General features: G+C 40.8%; 1 protein-coding gene across 1 annotated transcript in view; it reads right to left on the bottom strand.

Annotated features, from left to right (window-relative positions):
- Positions 1-21,369, bottom strand: part of LOC111343063 (dynein axonemal heavy chain 5) — a 50,970-nt gene that overhangs the window by 17,157 nt on the left and 12,444 nt on the right. The window contains exons 15-48 of the mRNA XM_088752034.1: positions 20,135-21,272; positions 19,467-19,702; positions 18,583-18,687; positions 17,945-18,058; positions 17,274-17,336; positions 16,253-16,491; positions 15,375-15,615; positions 14,793-14,992; positions 14,182-14,335; positions 13,930-14,093; positions 13,687-13,789; positions 13,243-13,347; positions 12,799-12,960; positions 12,139-12,363; positions 11,444-11,696; positions 10,927-11,025; positions 10,369-10,539; positions 10,032-10,243; positions 9,540-9,674; positions 8,685-8,846; positions 8,228-8,474; positions 7,212-7,453; positions 6,874-7,014; positions 6,301-6,535; positions 5,746-5,888; positions 5,109-5,366; positions 4,404-4,617; positions 3,973-4,082; positions 3,471-3,757; positions 2,936-3,005; positions 2,585-2,707; positions 2,188-2,318; positions 1,211-1,529; positions 916-1,142 (exon numbers count right to left, since the gene is read on the bottom strand). Of these exons, the coding sequence (XP_088608160.1) occupies positions 916-1,142; positions 1,211-1,529; positions 2,188-2,318; positions 2,585-2,707; positions 2,936-3,005; positions 3,471-3,757; positions 3,973-4,082; positions 4,404-4,617; positions 5,109-5,366; positions 5,746-5,888; positions 6,301-6,535; positions 6,874-7,014; positions 7,212-7,453; positions 8,228-8,474; positions 8,685-8,846; positions 9,540-9,674; positions 10,032-10,243; positions 10,369-10,539; positions 10,927-11,025; positions 11,444-11,696; positions 12,139-12,363; positions 12,799-12,960; positions 13,243-13,347; positions 13,687-13,789; positions 13,930-14,093; positions 14,182-14,335; positions 14,793-14,992; positions 15,375-15,615; positions 16,253-16,491; positions 17,274-17,336; positions 17,945-18,058; positions 18,583-18,687; positions 19,467-19,702; positions 20,135-21,272 (7,028 nt within the window). The remainder of the gene's footprint in view (positions 1-915; positions 1,143-1,210; positions 1,530-2,187; positions 2,319-2,584; positions 2,708-2,935; positions 3,006-3,470; positions 3,758-3,972; positions 4,083-4,403; positions 4,618-5,108; positions 5,367-5,745; positions 5,889-6,300; positions 6,536-6,873; positions 7,015-7,211; positions 7,454-8,227; positions 8,475-8,684; positions 8,847-9,539; positions 9,675-10,031; positions 10,244-10,368; positions 10,540-10,926; positions 11,026-11,443; positions 11,697-12,138; positions 12,364-12,798; positions 12,961-13,242; positions 13,348-13,686; positions 13,790-13,929; positions 14,094-14,181; positions 14,336-14,792; positions 14,993-15,374; positions 15,616-16,252; positions 16,492-17,273; positions 17,337-17,944; positions 18,059-18,582; positions 18,688-19,466; positions 19,703-20,134; positions 21,273-21,369) is intronic.

Here is a 21,369-nt window from a genome sequence, read left to right as displayed (position 1 = left end):
TTCCAACGTGGGTAAAGGTAAAGGTAAAGGTAAAGGTAACTTCTGCACTCAAGCCAAGTGACACATCCAGTCAGAGCTTATTCCTCAGCATGAAGCAACTAGGAGTATTATTACTCTCCTCTGGATGGGAAGCTAATCCGTCGCAAGGTGCCCCCCCCCCCCCAGCATTTCATCAGGCTTCCCTGGTAATTCACGGGTATCCACGTATACTCCTAGCTGGAGAGAGGACCTCTCGACTCGGCCCTCTCGACTCGGCCCTCTCGACTCGGCCCTCTCGACTCGGCCCTCTCGACTCGGCCCTCTCGACTCGGCCCTCTCGACTCGGCCCTCTCGACTCGGCCCTCTCGACTCGGCCCTCTCGACTCGGACTCGACCTGACGGACCTCTCTATTTGGAGCCCAGTGCGTTAATCAGTAGGCTACTAAGTCTCCGACAACGAGGGGACACCACAAAATCTCAAATTGGCAAAAATGGTTCGAGTCAACCATGAAGGGTACAAGAAGGTTGAGGATGGAAAGGATTGATACACATCCGAAGTTACTACTTGAAAAATTTCGATTAAATATTTCAAGATTATTGAACCGTGATGTAGCTCCAGATCATCGTAGAAAATGTTGCCAGAAGAAAATCGTTAACGCTGAAGTATGGAACCTCGAGGCGTATAGAGATGTATACAATACGAACATTTTAACAGCAATAATTCTGTTGATAAGCTTCAGACTTGAACCATCGTATTCCAACAGGTTTACATTTAACGACAGCACGAAAAAAAAACCTTACAACTATAAATTAATCTTTCTTTGTTGTTCCACAGAAAAAGATAATTTCACACACAAACTGTTTCTTTATGCAACCTTTTTTCTTCCTCGTCTTTATGTTCGTATTTAGACCGTTGATCTGATCTAGCACGCTTACCTTTGGAAGTACTCTGTGCAGCTTATGGCGACACCGTCGTGGAATATTCCCATGGCCTGCACCACCTGCATTTTGACCTCCTTTTCGCACACAATTTCAAAGTTGGATAGAAAGTGGTCTGCCACCGCAATCAACGCATCTTTCGGCCAGCGGCTGAACCAGTCCATTGTGCAGCCACTGATAAGACCTGGAAATTTCAGGGACCTGTTTCGGAATTTCTCCCCAACCTACATAGACAAGATTTACCGTGATCAGTTCATACTTTCACAACATAAAGAAAGAAAAAAAAACTTACTGGTGAGAAGCACAACACCACATGTAAATTATGCTTTGCACGCGTCAAAAAGTAGTCGTAAAGATTTTCTCCAGTGGGTGGTCGTCTTGGAAACTCTTTCTTCATCACGGGAATCAGTTCGCTGCAGATTTCGTCAATTTCATCCCGAGCGAACAGATTTGAGATCTCTCCCGAGGACAATAAGTTATTGAGGTACTCGAGGAAGCCCTCTTCCTTGATTTCCTGGTCAGTGAAGATAAATGTTATTCCTTGGCCCTGCATTCCTGCCACTCTGTACAGATATTTTAAGTCCTCCATTAGATTCGTGGAACTGTAAGACCTGGAAGCGATAGGAAAAAGATCATTCGTTAGGGGAAGGGTGAGCTGTTTGGATAAAGATAAATGCTGTACTAGAGCAAAGTGGCCCACCCCCCCCCCTCCCGCTAGAGCTCATGCCGGTTTCCATAGCACGCAGCCACTGGAGATACTACAGCGCAGGGTTACCCCGTAGCATTTCATCGGGCTTTCATGACAGTTCGCTTGTACCCATTTCTATTCCAGTGTGGAGAGAGGCATTGTGGGAGTGAAGTGTTTTAGCCAAGAAGACAATGACCTGACCAGGTTTTGTGCCCGACCCTCTTGCTCAGAATCTAGCGCACGTATTTGAATATAACTGTATTAATCGAACAGTTAATATCGTTTTATTCACTCCGGTGTGATCCTATGTGGACACCACCGAATGACAGGTTACGTAGGATTGACTTCCACAGACAAAATTACTGGAGAACTGAAAGTACAACTGATAAACTCATTTCATATTGTTTACTTAAAAATATAATACTAAAAGAAAAGAATACTGCTAATATATTAATGACTGCCTGAAGGAAGCATCGAATGCATAATTGTTAGGTTTATCAACTCAAAAATCACATCACATAGCGCAGTGAGAGACGGCATTCTGGCTTACTTACGAATGCGATTAAAAAACCAAACGTTACCTTGTTAAAGTAATCTGGAATGTCTTGTAACCGGCGATGAATGATGCCAGACGCGTCAAGCTTTGTTTTCCTGAACCTCCAACACCCACAAGAAGGGCGTTTCCCCGCGGAGTGCGAATAATGCGGGACACCTTGTGGGGAATAAAAGAAGAAAGTCAAGGGTTTCGGGGTGGTCTTCTATGCCTACTTGTAAACTGATGTTAGGATGTGAAGAGTAAAGGCAGGCAGGGATTGCCAACGCTGAAAACTTTGAAAACTGTGAGCTACGTTTGCGAGATGGTGAAGCTAGACAAACTTGAGATGTACTCAGTCGGATTCCTGATAAACAGACTCCTTTAAATCCATTAGAGTGGTATTATTTCCAGAGAAGGGTTAAAAATTAAGGACTGTTGCAAACCCTCATGAGATGAATCATGGCGTCTCTGAAGAACACCAAATCCATGCCTGCCCCTCTGATGCCCTCATTGTACTGCTCCAGGTAAAACTTGAGTCTTTCTTCAAGACCTTCAAACGATGGGATCTTTAAAAACATAAACAAAACGCAATGAGAATTATTCAAAAGAAAAAAACACACACATTGCAATTCAACGGAATCTTTTGTCAATATAAGTGTCTACTATTACACACAAATTTACGGGCAAAAAAACCTAAAAAGTTTTTATAATTTTTCGTTTCTTTAGAGGGACAAAATCATCAACGAGCTACAGCAAAAGCTATAGATACAATTTAAAGGAATGATGCGTTTTACCAGTTCATAGACCTTTGGAGTTTCGAAATCGGCGTCCTCAGGTTCGTCTCCTGTAGCTTCTGGTGCATCCCTACATAATTTCAATTAATTAGTGATAACTCTAAGTGATTGTTTTCAAACATCAAATCAGTGGAAACAATTTATGAATAACATATTACACCTAATGCAATCAACCCATGAAAGGAAGCAAACTACAGGCATTGTTACCCTATGATTTGATAACAAAGGAAAAGAGCGCACCGCAGAAACGTTCCATCAACGGGTTCCTTTCAAGGAGAAAAAGGGGAAGGGGGTGTCGAGGCTCTATTGAAACAGTTTCCTCGCTCTCTTTACCCGTCATGCTTTAACAGTAAGGTACTCTTCTCCCCCTCCCCTCCCCCCCCTCCATCCTCTCCACAATTTCAAGACTTCACTAAGGAAAGGTTGCCATTAAGTTTCTAAATCAAAATTTTGAGTAGAAAAGAAAAGGAAGTGGCAAATTCGACAAGGGAATCGCTAATCCATAAAAAAAAAAAAAAAAAACTGATAAGTAAACCTTAAAAAGTCCACAAGATACGGCATATTTTCAATCATGGCCTGCAGGTCTTCTCCCAATTCTTCGCCAATGACTCGTTTCATCGTCTTCTCGAACCAGTCTTTGTCGGACGGATTTGTGAAACGGTCGGAAACTACTCGGATGCATTCGTGCTTCCATAAGGCCATTAAGGCCTCCTGCGTCGATATTACTTCGGAGACGCAGTAAAGGATACCCTGCCAAATTCTGGACAAGTCTCGCAAGTTAAAGATGTAGTGAAACTTGGCTGGCGTAGGAAGCATTTTAATCTAATGTTGAAATGAAAGATAAGGTTACTAAGAAGGCGAAGAGAATAACTGCCATAGTATGAAGGGGCTTACTGCATGACTGGTTAAAAACGGTGTTCGATCCGTATTAAGTAACATAAGATAACTAAAAATAAATCCAATAGAGCTTGAAGACGCGTGGGAACGAACAAAGAACGCAACACGCACAAAAATCCTAAAAGAAGTAATATCAATACCTTGGTAAGTTGCCATAGCCTACGGGTACAAGGCACAAGGTTCCTCGCTAACTCTTGCACGATACTGGGAAAACCACGCTCTGAACAAAAATGACCGGCTCCGATCACACCTGTTTGAAAAGGAAACATTCAGTAAGACAAAAATTCGAAGATTGTCAAGAAGTGCGTGCAGATTATTTAAAAAAAAATTAGAGATTTAGGAGCGCACTCTGTTACAATTAAAACCATTTTCAATACATTTTTTGGTGGATTTCATATCAATTTCTGGTGAATTTCATGAGGATTTTCATCCATTAGTTTGGAAATCAGAGCCTCTAGCTTCATACCTGATTACGATGTTTCAAAAGAGATGTAAAGTGTATAGCCTCAATAGATCATTATAAGCACGTTATCCAAATTAGACAAGACAAAAAACACGTTGAAGTCCGTACCAAATATCTTGTCGATGGAGCTGTTACTCGGTAGAGTACAATTGAACACACTGAACTGCCTTTTGAGTCTCTGTGGTATGTCATTTCGCCCTCCTCCTGGGTGAATCATGGCAGCCAGGAACTGAATGTCCGCCAAGTTCGTGAAGTCACCGGGCTTCTCCAGGTTATAGAAACCTTTGTTCTCCATCACTTGACGAACTATTTCATTTGTTACCTAAGGAATTGCAACAACGGTCGTGGGCAGCAGAAAAAACATGGAATAAGAAAAAAAAATAACTTGGTGTTTGTCTATCTGAACACCAAATGTTCGGTTCCTATGCCACAGAAGAAACTAGTTTTGAGCTAAAGATCACAGATTTCTTATGAGATTAACATCCATAGGGCTTCTCTGTTAAGCTTGCGAAAGATAAATTTTACCCATGTATCGAGAGGTTTTCATCGCGATAAGAAAACTACTAGCAAGAAATTATCATCAAAGGAAAATTTAAGCACTTTTCTTTGCCAACTACTCTACTTATCCACCTTAAGTACGTTGAGAGAAAAGAAACAAATGCAGACGAAAGTGAAAACTTCATCGCCGCCGTGCAAAAACTGAGAGCCTCTTCTCATATCCACTTTTTTCAGGGGAGAGAGGACTCTTCATTTAAGTTCGCTCGACGAGATATGAACAATTGGAGAGGGAAACGTTTGGAAAGATGTACCGACCTGATCACCCCATTCGTTGATAATCGGCATATTAACATCGTCAATGAACACAGTCATCTTCTTGCCAGCTGGGGGTCCGTATGTATTTCCCATTCTCTTGTCAACGTAGCTCTCGATTGTTCTTTGGAACATCAAAGGAGTAGAGGCCGAGGAGAAGTTAAAGCTTTTGCTTAAATGCCTCTCAGGATCATGTTTTCCCATGTTGCCTTTAATCATGACAGTCTTAGCTGTACCTTGTTCTCCAATTAACAAGGCCGCCTAGAAGATGCAAAGAAAATCCAATAATTTAGATTTGGATTACATATGTGGGTTATAAGACACAGCTCTTTCAAAGGACCATTGTCTTTTGATGAGAGCGCTACACTCATCGCAAGATCGTTCTATCGGGAAATAATAGTTTCTTTTCTCCCGAGGTCCTTCCTCAACTTCAAAATCCAATCACCAAATTACTGGTGAATATCGATTCAAAATACAAATCACCAGCTAAAGGTAAAAAAATGAGCAAAATAAACAGCAAGGGACCTATCCTCCATGAAAAATATAAATGATAACTCGTACAAAAAGAAAAACAAAACGACACAACTAAACAATATCAAACAAAAGCAAAACATGAATAAACAAATAAAAAACTACAAACCTTTCCCTGGTTGGACACCACCTGAATGAGGTAGTCTGTTCGCACATTATCCACGTTTGGAACAAGAATAGACAAGAAGTCAGGGTTATGATCCTTTGGGTAAATGTACTCCTCCACTCGTGTGTTCCAGTGTTCCCACTCACCTAAGAAAAACGTTTTAGTAGGAAAAGTGAACAAGCAGGTATGACCAATTAACAACACTTAAAATCCACCCCGAGTGTTTTGGATTTTATGTGGCTTTCAATTAAACCGAACTCCATGGAGGAAAGAGTCGCCTTGACCCATCTCAATGTATTGAGATCGTCGGTTGCACCTGCAACACATAAGGTCAGTTTTTGGTTATGTTTGTTTCTAATATTTCTTTGTCTCGGTAATCAAAGTTATGTGTAAGCCTTTCAAGTAGACTTTACTTTAGGGCAACAAGTATTTAAGTAATAAATTACTGAAAAACCTCCATCTCCCCCTTCTAGTAACCATCCCACGGTTCAATTTTCCCATGTTCCCCCAGCAAAGTGTTTTTGATTTAAAAAATCAAATCTGTTGCAAATCAGGTACCTCCTTCGTTCACAAGAAACTCAAACATTGTGTCCTGTGATCCTTCGGCAATAAGAGGTAAGTCAAGTTCAAAGTTTGTTCTGGCGAATTCTTCCATCTTCGCCCGATCATCCAGCTCCAACAGGGCTCCCACACTCCACATGACACAGAAGATGTACAACCGCTCCAGATGAGAAGCAGACACATTCGAACCATCCTCTTTCCTGGGAATAAGCCCCTCGAGTAGTGTAATGGCCTGTTAGTCAATCAACAGCAACAAATAATCAGAAGGGCAACATTGAAAGTGGAATAGGATCGGATGTTTTTTCTCACGCTGAATGTTTATTGTTAAAAGTGCCTAAAATGAAATTGTGTCGGCATGTCCTCGTTGACTCATGTACTTGAAAAGGAGGAAGGAAGTGCAATGTTCAAAAGCAAATAAGACACGGTGTAAAGTGTGACTGCAACCATCCACTTGCATGACTGCACGCATGTGTCATGTGGTAAGCCACTACGTTCAATTTTAGCTACTACTCCAAATTGAGTAGGAACTGTTCTAGAGCGAGACTTGGCATTTGCCAACATTTCACTCACCTGTACAATGTAATTGTGTTCCAAAATATCCATCTTGAAGGCGCAATTTTCTTGCACATAGCGGAGGATCTCGTCAAATGATTTGTGAAACAACGCCTTTAGGACTTCCGCTTCTGGTTCTGGTCGTTTATTAAGCCATGCCTTTCCAATACAAACCAAACAAAAAAAAAAACATGGCAATTGAAAATGAAAAATGATTATCAAAGGTTATAAATGCCACTACTGAAACCCCTTGACTTCAACCTCTTCATTACATAACCCATTACGAGCGTACGTTACGTCACACAGTCACATTAGATGACGATCCACGAGCAAATATTTTGTCACAAAATCCCTACCTGAAGCACAGGTCTCCAGTCCAGTCCAGATGAGCTCATGTACACCATACCGTTGCGTGACACAGTAGCTGGTGATGCGTTGTCAATATTGTGAGGCTCAAAAATAATCTTGCACTGAGGTGACATGGGAATGCGATCGCCATTTGCAAGGGTCAGAGTCTTGTTATCGTCCAGTACGCTGTTTAGGTTCTCAATCCAGATGGCGTCCACTGGTCCGTCTAACACAATCCAAATTCGTTCGCCTGGTGAAGAAAAGGAAACAAAGAGTATTGGGTTAGTATCAGGTGGCAGACGATCTCCTAATGTAGTTCGTTAAAATGAGTTGGTCATAGAGACTAACAAGCTAAAACGTAAATTTCTGTTCTCTTACAAAGAAGTAACACAAATTATGCGACGGATTGATCTTTGCAGTTAATTACGTTAAAATGAATTGCATTAAAGAAGGCTGAGAAAAAAAATCAGGCATCTTCCAATTTTAGGCTTTTAGACAACAATTAACAATTTTAAAAGTTCATTGCAAAGATCACCCGATCATTTAATTACATCGCCGCAGAATAAAATTCATCTGATGAACTACATGTACGGAGTCAATGTAGACAACAGTCATGAAATATCAATGTGAGCATATCGTCACTGACTGCCTGAAAAAAGAACAATAATAAAAACAAATCTGGAGCCTTATGCAATATTATAGGAATGGACTACGCTCTAGGCTGGTCTTTAAGCGTGCCTTACGAGAGTTGGGAATTAAGAGAGGTAAATAACAACACTAAGAGAAGAGAAGTTAAATCCAAAACTCATCTATGGCAAAAAATTATTGGCAGGCTTTTTGTTTTTTTAATGCAATGCAATTAAAAGGTCAAAAGCAGAGTACCTCTGTAGGATTCTGTACAATCATGTACGTTATGATGGACTTATTGTGCTTTTACCAATGTCCCAGAATATTTATATTCCATCACGCATCTCAAAGGTACAATTTAGCTAACTGGTCACTTTTATTTAAATGTTATCTACACCTTTCTTAGCTCGAAGAGTCTTTCTCCACAAGGTGGAGAATATTCCATCCGTCCAGTCATTTGTGGCAACATCCAGCCGCCCAAACATCTGAGGAGCTGTAATGGCTTTGGGGTTCATTCTCATTTCTCTGTGGGGCGTGCCAGTGTCAGTCATCGCTTTCATCAACAGGTGAATGCAAGCAGTTTTCCCCGCTCCACTCGGTCCCAGGACCATCATACCGTGACGCACCCGCTGTGTCTCGAATAACTGCAAGAGAAATCAAGAACAGTCAATTTGTCTCATTCATATATTCAAGACAATTGTACACGTACGCTGAGCCTGAAAATAGCCAAAAACAAAAAACATTTCTTCAGAGGTCTCGACCTCGTACACAACCTAGCTTACATTGCTCACGTCCACACGTGTTGAGGGCGGGCCAATCGACTCAAACTTACGCGTTTAACATTAAATTCATACCTGGATTAGTTTAAGTCTCCAAGATGGATGGTTGATGAGTCCAGCTTCTTCCACTTGATTAGCAATGGCTTGTTCTAACTCTGGGTACCCAGCCTTGTCTAACACGATGCCAGGGAATAGATCGTTTATGAGACTCAGAAAAAGTGGCTCGTCCTCGTCAATCTGAAGGAAAAAGAGACCTCATTTAGGAAAAAATAGCAGTTTAAATGGAGCAGCGATACGCTGGCTAAAGAATCCTACAAATTACAGCTTTTATTCCAAGTTCTTCGATTGTAATCTATTTTAATAATTTCCATCCTTAGCCATTCTCATTACTGTTTGGTCTATTATCGCTTTTTTTTTTGTTTTTCTTTCATTCCAAGCCAACTTTTACCTTTTTTTTTTTGGAGATGAAAGTAGTTTCATACGGCGCAAGATTGTTACCTATTATTGTACTTGTAAGGCGGGTATCTAAGACCTCTTTAAAAAAAGGAGAACCTCTTCCTGAAACAAATTAGCTAATAAACAAAACTGCAAACGATTACAGGGCAAAGAAAGATTTTCTAACTACTATTTGTGACAAGCTTGGAACAAATTCAAAAAAATATCTCTATCAAAGAACTCTTTGATAAGTGATAATCAATGAAAAAATTTGCTGAAACAAGAGGCCCTTCCTGCTTTCTCTACGTTGCAATGTTGGAAAACACGAGCTACAGCAAAAAAATATTTTAATATGACATTCCAAACTAGCATTGTAAGATTGAAGGAGTATGGTGGACCCAATTTGAGAAGCATTTTCCGCCAACATTTTGTCAGAGGAACTGGGTCAGGATAAGGTCACACAAAGCGATAGGAGTAGAGACATCAAAATCTTACCAGTTTAGATAGGTTCATATCCCTCAGCACCCTCATCACAATCGTGTTTTCGCTGTCTCCAACACTCAACCGCTTTGCTGCGCCAAGGGTTCTCAAAACAGACAAAATGTTCCTCAAGCCAAAGTCATAGTGAACCTGCAACAAAATACAGCATTGCACTGAGCGAGTGATACTGATAGAGAAGTATCATTCGCCGCCGCCTGGCGGAGACAAAAATGCCATAGTTTTCCATTTCCCATACAATGTTCACAAAACACCACCGATGGGGAAAGTTCTTGAAAACCTCGTGTGATTCATAGCTAGTTTACTTTAAAAGATCAGAGCCAAGATCCTGCAAGATTATCGTGTTTGTATAAAAATGATGATGATGATGATATTGATGATAACTTTGATGATAATGAAAACTGGCTACTAAATGCAGAAGGGATGAAAGTCGTTCTAGATCATATGAAACAAAAGGAAATAAATAATAACTTTTTTCAGGTAACTTACCTGTTTAGAAAGTTGTTCTTCGCACAGTTTGTACAAAGTGAAAAATTTCCTGGCTAGTGTTACATTGTCGATGAAACCACAGCTAGCGAGTTTCACACGAATGATGATCTGTCGGTCCGGCACCATCATGGCTACTGTACGGAACTGGATTTTCAGGTTCTCAGGGAGTTCCTGCCTCCCAGCGTAGCCAGGGTTCATGGTCAAGAAGATTCCTGAAAATGAATGACAAATTCGTTAGTCAATCAAACACATCATAAGATTTTTCCAGACTGTTTGTAAAAGATGAAATGTGCATCAATCTATAAAAATGGAACGAGTATAATTCGAGGCAAATTACCGAATTCTGGGTTCATATCGACCACATCACCGTCAGAGAATATGAACTGCTTCTTTCTCTCTTTCTTACACATCAGCACGATGTAGATCTGTTGTGCAGCCACTGATAAAACAGGGAGGTCAATACGGTTGAACTCGTCGAAACAACCCCAGCTGCCTGATTGGGCCAGTCCTGTAACACACCAAAACAATTCAGTTGGTTTTAACTATTTGCCTACTGAGATCTGATGAGTGATTCTTGCATTCTTAGTTAATGAGTTGAGAGAACCTGGAGGTTACATCGAGATAGCAACCTCAACTTGACACGTTTTTCTGTTCTCATACCCTATTTCTCCATCATAAATTGAGAATTTACCATATCAGTTCAAGTATAACAATTATCAGATTGGATTGAAGCCATTTGCTTTCTAAACTGTTGACAGTAAAAGTAGGGAAAGTGTTTTGATTTTTTCTGAACCATATAAAGGTATTGCGAGTAATGATAGAAATTTACGATTGTCTCAGCCGTAATTAATTTAATAGAAACACTAAAAACGTTCCACTTTTATGCTCTCCTTACCTTTGAAAATTCTCCCCAGACCTCTGTAGTCCATCTGATCCGAGCAATTGAATACAACTACATACTTTCCGAGAGCTTTACCCATGTCTTTGGTGGTTTCTACACGTGGTTTGAAATAAGCAAACGTTAGACGATGCAAATTTCAAGTAGACGTTACTATTAAATATTCTAGGACTGCCAATTATAGAATTCATTTCTGCCCATGAACAAAAAGACTGAATCCAAAATTTATATCCCAGTGCAGATGCAGATTTAGTATTGGACGTGCAACCCGCAAGTCCCGGGTTCGAGTACTAATACATGCTTGTCGCCTAGTTTCCCTCTTTCAAGATGAGGCGTTCATATAGTATTTGTTCTTTCAATTATTAAATTATTGTTTAATTTGACGGTTTAATTATTTGAATGATTGATTTATGGACTTGCAAGGCCTCATTTGCGACGAGGACGAGTGAGTAAACAATTGTGTAATAACGTCTTAAGTAAACCACTCTCAACTTTTAGTCGGCCTTGAACGAACCTGTTTTTCCAGTACCAGCCGGTCCAGCCGGTGCGCCACCCATCGACATAGCAAGAGCTTGAGCAAGGGTAATGTAACAGCGATCAGTCAGCGGTGTAATAACAAGTCTTTCTGTACAGCCAATGAATTCGTTCTGGTACAAGAAGTCAACATCAGTGATGGAGACGAAACATTTATCGGTATCATCTTTGAAGTAAAATCGAATTTGTTTCAGCCATTCAAAGTCTGTTGGAGACTTGATATGCATACGACACTGCAAGAGAAGAACCAATAACGTTCAAAGGAGGTTCTTTGTTCATGTCAAAACACATTTAATTCAAAAAGAGAAAGCATCACTTTCATTGCAAGACTCATAGTGAGCTTTATTCGCTTCCTCTCTCTTCCCCCTCCTCGCTTAGCTGTTACGTTTTAATCTATGTTTATATTTAAGGGTGTTTTCTTTGTCGATAAGCACAATTTATTTATAACGCTTAAAGCCTCTTAAATTTACTACGAACTATTCGTATTCCGCTGTCTGAAAATTTTTCGTATGGTAAAGCATATGACCATCTTCAATATCGTGTTGAAACCTGCCAAACGAAAGATGCTGTCAGTGAAATTGTCTTGAACCGCTCATTGGAATTATTTGCAAGTATCACAAAATGCAAGAAAGAATGGTTAATCCATTCATCTTTGGGGTCTTCAATTTCACTTACCAAATCGTCGAAGATGTCTCTTTGATGGACATGAATGGTAATCAGTGTCTCGAACTTTGTTCTCACTACTTTGGTGAGTTCCTTTGTGGTCTGCTCGATGAGCACGTTCAACAATTCCAAGAACGCTGTGTTGGTTTGTTGCATCACCTTCTTGTCGTACTTAGCGTTTGTTAGAGCATCAGTTGAGTCTCGGGTCCAAATCATTTGAATCCCTAGCAAGCCCACCTATAAAATTTAAAGTGATACTGATAAGGCGACAGTACTGATAAGCGAAATAGACCATGATAACTTGGCATAGGTACGTGACGGTTTGATGGAAATAGGAACAGACTGATAGAAAAAATGATTTTGACCATTTGGAAAGCTGTTAAGGGGTTTGCAGGTTCATATCTGGAAATGAAATTATTACGCTTAAAATCCTAATTTCGTTAGTAAAACCAGTAATTAACTTTACCTCATTTTCTGTTCTCGTAAGCACTTAAATAAAGCGCATTTCGTCTCAAGAAGTGTTGGCTAATCGCTCCCTTTTTAACTTAGATTTGTCTTAAGCTAAATTTTCTACACTTTATTCCTAAGTTGTACTTAATTGTAATTCACTAGGAATGAACCATTCATCTGTCAAGTTCATTATATGGAACAATAAGATGGAAGCAGACGCACCTGAGCTGGGAATGTATTGAGAAACTCCAGAAGATTAAAACCCTGATCTTGTACAGCAGTGTGCGCTGTCCGGATCACGTGATGAACCGACTTGCGAGACATTTCTAACAATGTGCCCAACCAAACTTCAACATTTCCTTGAGCCATAACAGGTTTCTCAAGCTACAACAACAAAGACGTTTCAATAAGAGGTCGAAAAAGCTTTTATTCTCCCTGAATCTTGGCCAATTTTCATTTGTGTGAAAAATCTTTGCATTTTTATTCTTTACATCGCTTGTTGTTTGGTCTTTGAGGCTTTGGTCGTACGACACTCTTTTCAAAGGATCTTTGACAATTGTTTCACCTACTAAACTGGAATCAGTTCCTGGAGGATTGCATGATCAGTGAGAAAATTTATATTGCGATTAAATTATAAACAAAACAGGTTGAAAGAGTATTCCTTACCTCTATTGTTTCTCCCTCGGAGGAGATAACGGCCAGAATACGATCATAATCCTTCTCATGGAACTTAACATTCTTCGTGTTATCGAACACGTTTAACAAGTGAGCCTAAAAACAGAAATACAGTGACAAGGTTTAAGGGCTGCTACCTACAGAACTGTTTGGAATCTGGATAAAGTTACTTGACCTTAGTTGTAGGTATTTCTCTAAATCAATACTGGAGAGGCCTTTTCCGAGTCCAAAAGAGTCCTCACTTTATAAATTAGATCAAAGTCTAGACCTTTCTCATAAAAGTGAGTTTTAAACTTCGCACTCACCCCCGTTTAAACATGGGCTTTGGATATCGTAGAAATGGCCTCAGTAGTGAAAAGCGTTCCACAATTAGCAAAAATATACAAGCATGACAGTCATGGCCCGATATTGGATTTTTCAGCTTTTCTGTTTTACCTGAATAGTATGAGAATCACTTGCTTGACCAAGGATTTCCAACAGGACAGGATCGGAAACGAAGAAAAACCTTGGAAAGACGAGACGCTTCTTCTCCAAATACCTGTAAGGTAACGCAAAAAGCGTTTTTCAGAAAACACAGCAGTCGTACTCCGATCTCGCAGTAGTGTTTCGCCGTAATAACAAGAAGACAACATCACTGAACTTTCAAGAAAGACAATAAGATGAAGAGTTGAGACCTACCCACTGAGTGACTTCTGACAAAGTTCCAGTTGTTCCAGGAGATGTGGTAACAGTTGCCCCAGGGTCTCGTCCCCTACACAGCACTGCACTACATTGGCATTCTCATGTGCACGAGTCATGATCTTCACCCACTGTTTGTCGATGTTCTGAAACCTCTTGGCTTCCTAAAAGGAATAAATAAAAAAATATATGTTCATGGATACTAACACCGAGAGCAGCTCTGAAAAGCATCTTGCCCAGACGAAGACAAACCTTCGGTAGCTGTTTTGCAATATCTCCACCAACAAAAACAGCCTCGAGATAAATCCACAAGTTTTGGACCGTTAGCCAGTTTTCTATGATGTCCGTTGTGTTAGAAAGTTTCTGTACCCAGCTCTGGATATTCTTCTTGAAGGGAGCGTTGTACCTAAATGTTTAGAATTATACAAGTCAATTACAAACAGATGCACATATCTGACACGCTTTTAATTGTAACTGAGCTGTTAGCTCAGTCATCTACTACTAAGAGGTACAAATGATAGCCTCATTATCATCAGAAATTGCAAATTGGCCATCTCATTTCGATTAAACCTACCCAACAGCTTCCAGAGTTTATCCCGGTTTCAAAGCGATAGGGATTAATTGCTATACTTCCTCACGGAATGGCACATTAGCCTATTACGGGCTACCCTTCGGCATTTTGGTTGGTTTCCCAGACAGTTTAGCCGGTATCCATGAATATATACTCCCAAGTGGAGGGGAGCGTGAGAAGAACGAAGTGTCTAGCCCGAAGAAACAATGACGCGCTTTTCGATCCTGAACACAGCGGGCTAATAACTAGGCCGAGTCGCCCAAGTCTTTCATTAAGATGTAATTCCTGTCACCTGTTACTCATCAAAGAGCCCAACACCATGAGACTGTCCTCCATCAGCGCAACAATCTCCGATGTGTTGTCACCTCGCAATAACAGTTCGCCACGATTCTTGAAATTTGCGAAAGTCAGCTCCCTTGTACTCCAATCGGCAACAACTGACTTAAGCTTAGCTTCTATATCTTTCTCTTTGACGGCAGCGATGCAAACATCCTGCAGAAAGCGAACTACACAATTAAGTTCACATACTAAAGACCTTGACAAGAAAAAATTGTTCGCTTCATGCAAAAAAGAGAATTTTTTAAAACTGCTTGTTAGAGAAAACGTGCCGCGGTGGATTTCCCTTTTGACCCTGAACAGTTTTCTTGTTGAGCCATTTACACTGGAAGGTTTTGAAAGTCCATTCCTTGTTCAAACTCTGACCTTCCAGAGTTTAAATAGGAAGACTCTTTATGGAAAAATACCTAGTGCTTGAGACTGCTTAGCCTTCTTAAGCCTGTGCCATAAACCTCTCTGAGGGCGTGACAGTAACCTGTTTACTAAGCACAGAATAAGAAAACAGTAAAGAAAATGACACAATCCATTAGTTTCACACCTCAATATCCTCTTTGTGTTTCAGCAGAGGTGCCTCCATGATGTTTCTCAGTGAGAATGTTTCTGACTCCATGTCAAATGTATGTCCTGTTAGTCCAGCTATTCTGTCCCAGTGCCTCTGTTTCATGGCTTTGTTCGCCATCAGTTCCAGTAATGGACAGCTTTCATTGAAGTCATCGATGGTTTGCTTCAAATCCTGGAAGGCCTGCCAGTCTTTCAAAGCCCGAGGGAGCTTACGGCATCTGTTGGAAGGAAAATGCAGAGTTTACAATCAATAATAAGACTGTCCAGCAATTCCAGGTCACCGTAAAGGTGAAATATGCACACGAGTAAGGTGGGCCTTGCTATCCCTGCTTATCATGATTTCGCTAATATTACGTGCCTCTGGGTATTACCATATCGATGAGATGCACCTGCATCGCAGATTAACCCTCAACATTTCGTCAACTTTTCCACCGTAAGCCAATGGATAGAGAGGCACTGTGAGAGTGAGAGTTATGTGTCTTGAATAAGAACACACCACAACAACCCATTGTCGGGGCTCGAACTCAGACCTTTAGATTCTTAGTTCAGCGCACCTCTAAGTCACGTCGTCTAGGCCAGCTCGTTTTCTACAAAACCCTCTGGTGTGGTCAGCTATTGCAGTTTATTTTAAAAAAAAAAACCATCCTGCTCATTTGAAATCCCCACTGCTAATAAGCTATTTCCTGCACAGGATCCTCGAGTGCCTGTGATTCTACTCCTCTACGATAATTTAGGATAATGAGATAACCAGACATCCCTTTTTAGCACTCCCTCCCTCTTGTTGGGAACACCGGCCTACCCCTCCCAGAGGTATTAGTGAAACGTTTCAGCGAGCTATTCTGATCGTAGAATTACCGTGTCTGAAAGTCTTGAAGTTCCACGTTAATTTTTTCTATATTGACGTCAACCCACAGGATATCATAATATCCATTCACAGTGTCAATGACGTCATTATACAAGCCGTAGAGCTTTTGCAAAAGATTCAGTTCTCGGCGGATCTGCATCAGGTCTGGGTACTCTGTCACAGCGAGCCCAAACAGCTCTTCTCCTCCGGAGTATGTGATGTATTTACGCCATAGCGCGTCAAATCGATTCTGCAACAACAACGAAAAAATATTAAAAAAAAAAAACTACTTTCACTTCACTAGGAGTCTTTACATGGACTGTCGAACTGGGGGAAGACTTAGAAATAAAGGGAGTGAGTTTATAAAGAAACTGTGGTGCTGTGTCAGTGGGAGTAGCAAGGTAATTTTGGTTTTATCAACTGAGTTGATAATTTAAATTTGCCAATGTAAATAATTTCAAAGCTGACGTTTCGAGCGTTAGCCCTTTGTCAGAGCTCTTCATCATTCGCTCTGACAATTTAAAATTTACTTTATAAACTCAGTGGATAAAACCAAAATTATCTTGGAAAAGACTCAGACCAGTCTGCTTGAAGTAAAGAGTAAACTCAGCTAATTAAGGGGTTATTTTCCTCATCCTTCTTTTTTTAATGCAATATTTGTAAAACACGATTTCCGTAACACACCCTAGTTAACCACCATCCTTTGCATCAATTGATTTTAGGGAGATTTTTTGCACGTAGTTGAAATAGGGAAGGAGAATTATCGTATGAAGTTGTGAGAATGGATAAACATCAGGCCCCGGTTGTTCGAAGGCTGGAGAGTGCTATCCACTGGCTAAGACAGTACAGTGCAGTTGGCTATCTCTTATCCGCTGGATAGCCTTTTATCAGCTAGATAGCGTCATCTGCCCTTTGCATAACTGGGTCCTGGTTGGTAGGAAGTAAGTACGAATAGCGAATACTTAGTAAAATAAAGTTAAAAAAAAGGTGCTAAGATTTCCAGCTGCAGTTTCAAAGGGCATGCGCACTAACCTGAAAGATGATCAGTCTGTCACTAGCCTCACGAGGAGGGACATTTGGAACCATTGGGCCAGTCTGAAAAAAGAAGGAGTAATAAATAATTATATGCATTGATAGATAAAAAGAAGGGTTAAAAAAAAAATAACTTGATTTAGGGGTCAACGTATTAAACACCTTCGAGGTACTTGGAGACACTGTGAACAAGTTAACAAATGGATTAAATAGACCTGTAATTGTTTAATTTGGCTGTTAATATAAAGAATCGCAGCCGAGGAGAGGAAGTTAGGACTACCAAGAAAAGAATCTCATTGACTCGTTTACCGACGCCAACTCTACTATAACAAAGTAATATGCGATACATTCTTACATGTAACGAAAAATAACACATGCAATTGAATACAATCGTTGACAAAACTGTTGACAGACTGACCTCTCTAAATTCCTATTACTTCCTTTTTATCTCTTTTGCCTTAACTATGTTAACCTATTTGTCCCCTTCCATCCCAAAACAATGTTGTATTGTGATTTTGTGATCTTTTAGCTACAAACACGCAACACTGAATGGGGGAGGGGTTGGTTCAATGATTTAGAGTATTGCACAAACAGTAGTGTTATTCTACACATAAAAAGTGTCAACTAATTTTGAAGCTGATTTTAGGTCAATTGGGAAATTGACACCTTACCGTTTGGTAATCTGATGAAAATGAAGTGACATCCTCGATGAAAATCTGCACTTTGTCGATAAGGTCTCCCTTGAAGTTAGGCTGGATTTGAATGAGGTGTCCTTGAGACTCCGTCTACATAGAAAAACAACAAACGTTGACGTTAACTTGAAGGTTTACTTGACGACTTCAACACAGAAAAACACGTTACTTGAGCCCGACTTCCGGACACACTTAAGGATGTCGGCAACCTATTATACAATCCGAGCACAGTGATGATAGTTAAGCTACTTTGAAAACAGTTTTAACGGAACCGACGCACAAGAAGAAATCGCATTTTGAACTTATCCAAATCCTTGAGTTAAGAAATCATTCTAAATTGGTCAAGTTCCAACCACATTTTTGCGCGATAAATTACCCCTTGAGGCACTCATGTTTCATTCCTTCTTTCAATCAAATCCCCCCCTCCCCAACTCCTATGTCAAATTAAAAAGTTCGAAACAAAAATTGTCAGCTGGAGTTGTGGTGAGGATCTGATCGTCTTCATTGGAAAAAAAATAAACAAAAAAAAAATACGTATAAAAATACACATAGGAACTTAAAACAACACATGTCATGTATTACAAAAGACAACTATATGGAAAAAACAAACGATTTACCGCTAGAGACTGAAGCTTCTGCCATGAATAGCGAAGCGTGTCGACTCTCTCTGACTCTTCTTTGGCGACCAATAACTCGTAACGATTCAACATTGCGTACGATTCCTGAAAAAAAAAAATAAATACGAAAAAAAATGAATTCGAAGTCTTGTCCTCGCTGCCTACAACGTTCCATCTATTTTCTTGCGTCCGTCAAATCTGATATCACCATTTCAGCGAAACCTTTAAACCTTTCGTGGTGTTCACCTGCGTTTTAGAATATGAACTTTCAATTTTTTTTTTCACCAATCAGACTTAAAACCTACGCTGTGTCTTAGTTGACACCTTTCATGAGAACTCCTTTTTTGCAGGACAATTTACAAGAAGCCAATGAAAACTCAGGGTAAAATACAAGTAAGCTGCTATAAACACGGAATAAAGTGAGTGAGGCAGGTTGGTTGACAGGCCGGGTGGCGCAAGTTTTCTCACTCGACTTCTAAGAGGGAGGTAAAGCAAAATAAAGGGCTTCGACAGTTTTATTACGTGAAACGGCGAACGTCAGCTTTCCCTTTCACGTCTGACGTAAAACAGCGTGAGCCTTGCTGCTTTAGATTTGTGTGAGCTCACGTCATAGTGGATTTGAAGGCTTCCTTGTATAACTTACAAGGAATAGTTTTGGTGCCCTTTTTCCAGCAATTGACGTCCACTCTGTGGGAGAAAAAAGCGAAGAAAACCTTACGTGCACAGTAAACGCGAAACAGATAACTTTCTCGTAGAAACGGCAAAGCGCAACCGGAAAACGTGAAAAAAATGGCAGGAAAACAAAGTCATGTCGTCACTCTTGCCGTTCACGTTTCACGTAAACGCGGTGCTAAATCTCTCTACTGAGACCCAATTGCACTAACCTCGATGGGCCCAATGGACATGTCAATCATAATCTCCCTATCTCGGATCTCCTTTAGTGCGGCCATGGCATGCCGTATGTCGTCAAGGTCTTTGATTGGTCGACTGAGACGCTTCGTAATATCCTCAATGAAGGTTAATATTTCCTCCATTTCGGTCCGATACCTGACGTTACAGTTTCGGCCAAAGGCCACGCACCAAGCCCTCGTTTCCGCGCAAATTGCTGTTTTGAGGTGTTCTGTAAGAGAGAAAGACAAAGGTAAAAAAAAAAAAAAGACCCTTCTGTTTATTGTCAATGAGAAATCGCTCACTTAACGGCCAGTGCGTTAAGGGAACTCTACAAATGGTTGAGTAAATCTTTTCAGAATGATAAGGCAGTCAGCCCTCGATGAGGCAACGATCTCAACCATAAGTTAATAAAGGGGGTACGTTTCTGGGGTAAATGTGATACTGCGTCGGTGGGGTCTTAAAAGATAAATCGTTTTCATCAACTGAGTTGAAAATGTAAATTTACCACCGTAAAGAGTTTCAAAAGATGAGCGATGACAAAGGCATACGCTCGAAATGTCAGTTTCAGAAACTCTTTAAGCTCCAATTTACTTTATCATCTCAGTTGATAAAAACAAATTATCAACGATAAGTTGTAAATTCTACCTTGATCACAAAATACCTGTGAACAGCGATACGGCTCCAGCCTTATAAGACTCAGGTTCTCGCATGATGGTGTCTTCCAGGGCTTTGTACCTCAAAATCTGAGCTTCAAACTCCGACAACTTGGGGTCAGTCTCCAAAAACTTAGCAATGTCCTCTTCTCGTTCTTCCTTCCAAATTGACTCATACTTGCTGAAAAAATCCAAGGCTGTAGTTACATCCTTTTTCTGAGAATTAATCGCTGTGGACAGGAACGACACAAGTTTAGCAATTTCTTTGTTTTCAGCGACATTTTTGAAGTAATTGGCTTTCTGAGGGAATATTGCCATGCTAACAACGGTACCAGCATCACTATCGGTAGGCATTCTCGTAACCCGTCGGGAGTGCGCGACGTCGGATCGGCTCTCGTCGTCACTGCCCACATTGCTCGCCGAGCGACTTCGAGCCTCGTTATCAGAATCGTCTTTGTCTTTCTTTTCCACTTTAATAAGTGCTTTGCAAGTCTTGCACCACTGCGAGACACCTTTTGACACAGATACAACATACTGGGCGGCTTTGTTTAGCCCTTGTTGGATCTCGTCCAAAGCTGGCTGCATGGTTATGTTCGGAATCTGCAAAGTCACATTCGCCGAGAAGAGCGGCGACAGATCAGGTCCAGAATCCTTCCCTTGTCCTACCGAGCTGCTATTCTCAAGATAATGATGTGATAGAGCAGCTTGCACACGTTTGCGCATACCATCTAAAGTTGTTCTTGTAACGCGCACAATGGCGTCAATGTTCTTATGAATAAAATGCATCAACAATTCTTGAGCTTCCATATTTAGCTGATCCCGTATCTCGCGCTTGCGCTTCGCTGCTGCAGCTGCTGGGCTAATAACCGCACTTCCCAATCGACTACTGGCAGATCGACTGTCTGGTCGACTACCACCCGTCCGGGGGCGACTGCGTGCACTCTCCCCTCTGGGCACAATTTTGTCTTGTTCCCCATCGTCCTTGTCTTTTGTTAAGTCTTCATTCCCTAGGTCCTCGTCGCTGTCAAGTTCATCATCTTGGTCTTCCTCTTCAAGTTCTAGCAGCATTGAGATCAATTCATTCGCAGCTTCTTCTACTCGCGCGCTTTTTGATTCCAGTAATTCAGAACCTCGCTTGCAAAGATCCTGTAAGTTAAGATACCAGTGCATGATGGCAAATGTTACCAACCTAAGTGTACCATACCTTAATCACAGATTGCCACACACCCCCCTCGTCCTCCTC

Source organism: Stylophora pistillata, chromosome 3, assembly GCF_964205215.1.
Source record: "Stylophora pistillata chromosome 3, jaStyPist1.2, whole genome shotgun sequence".
In the NCBI taxonomy this organism is placed as follows: Eukaryota; Metazoa; Cnidaria; class Anthozoa; order Scleractinia; family Pocilloporidae; genus Stylophora; species Stylophora pistillata.
The sequence above is the reverse complement of the archived record's forward strand: the minus strand, read 5'-3'. Positions and strand labels throughout refer to the sequence as shown.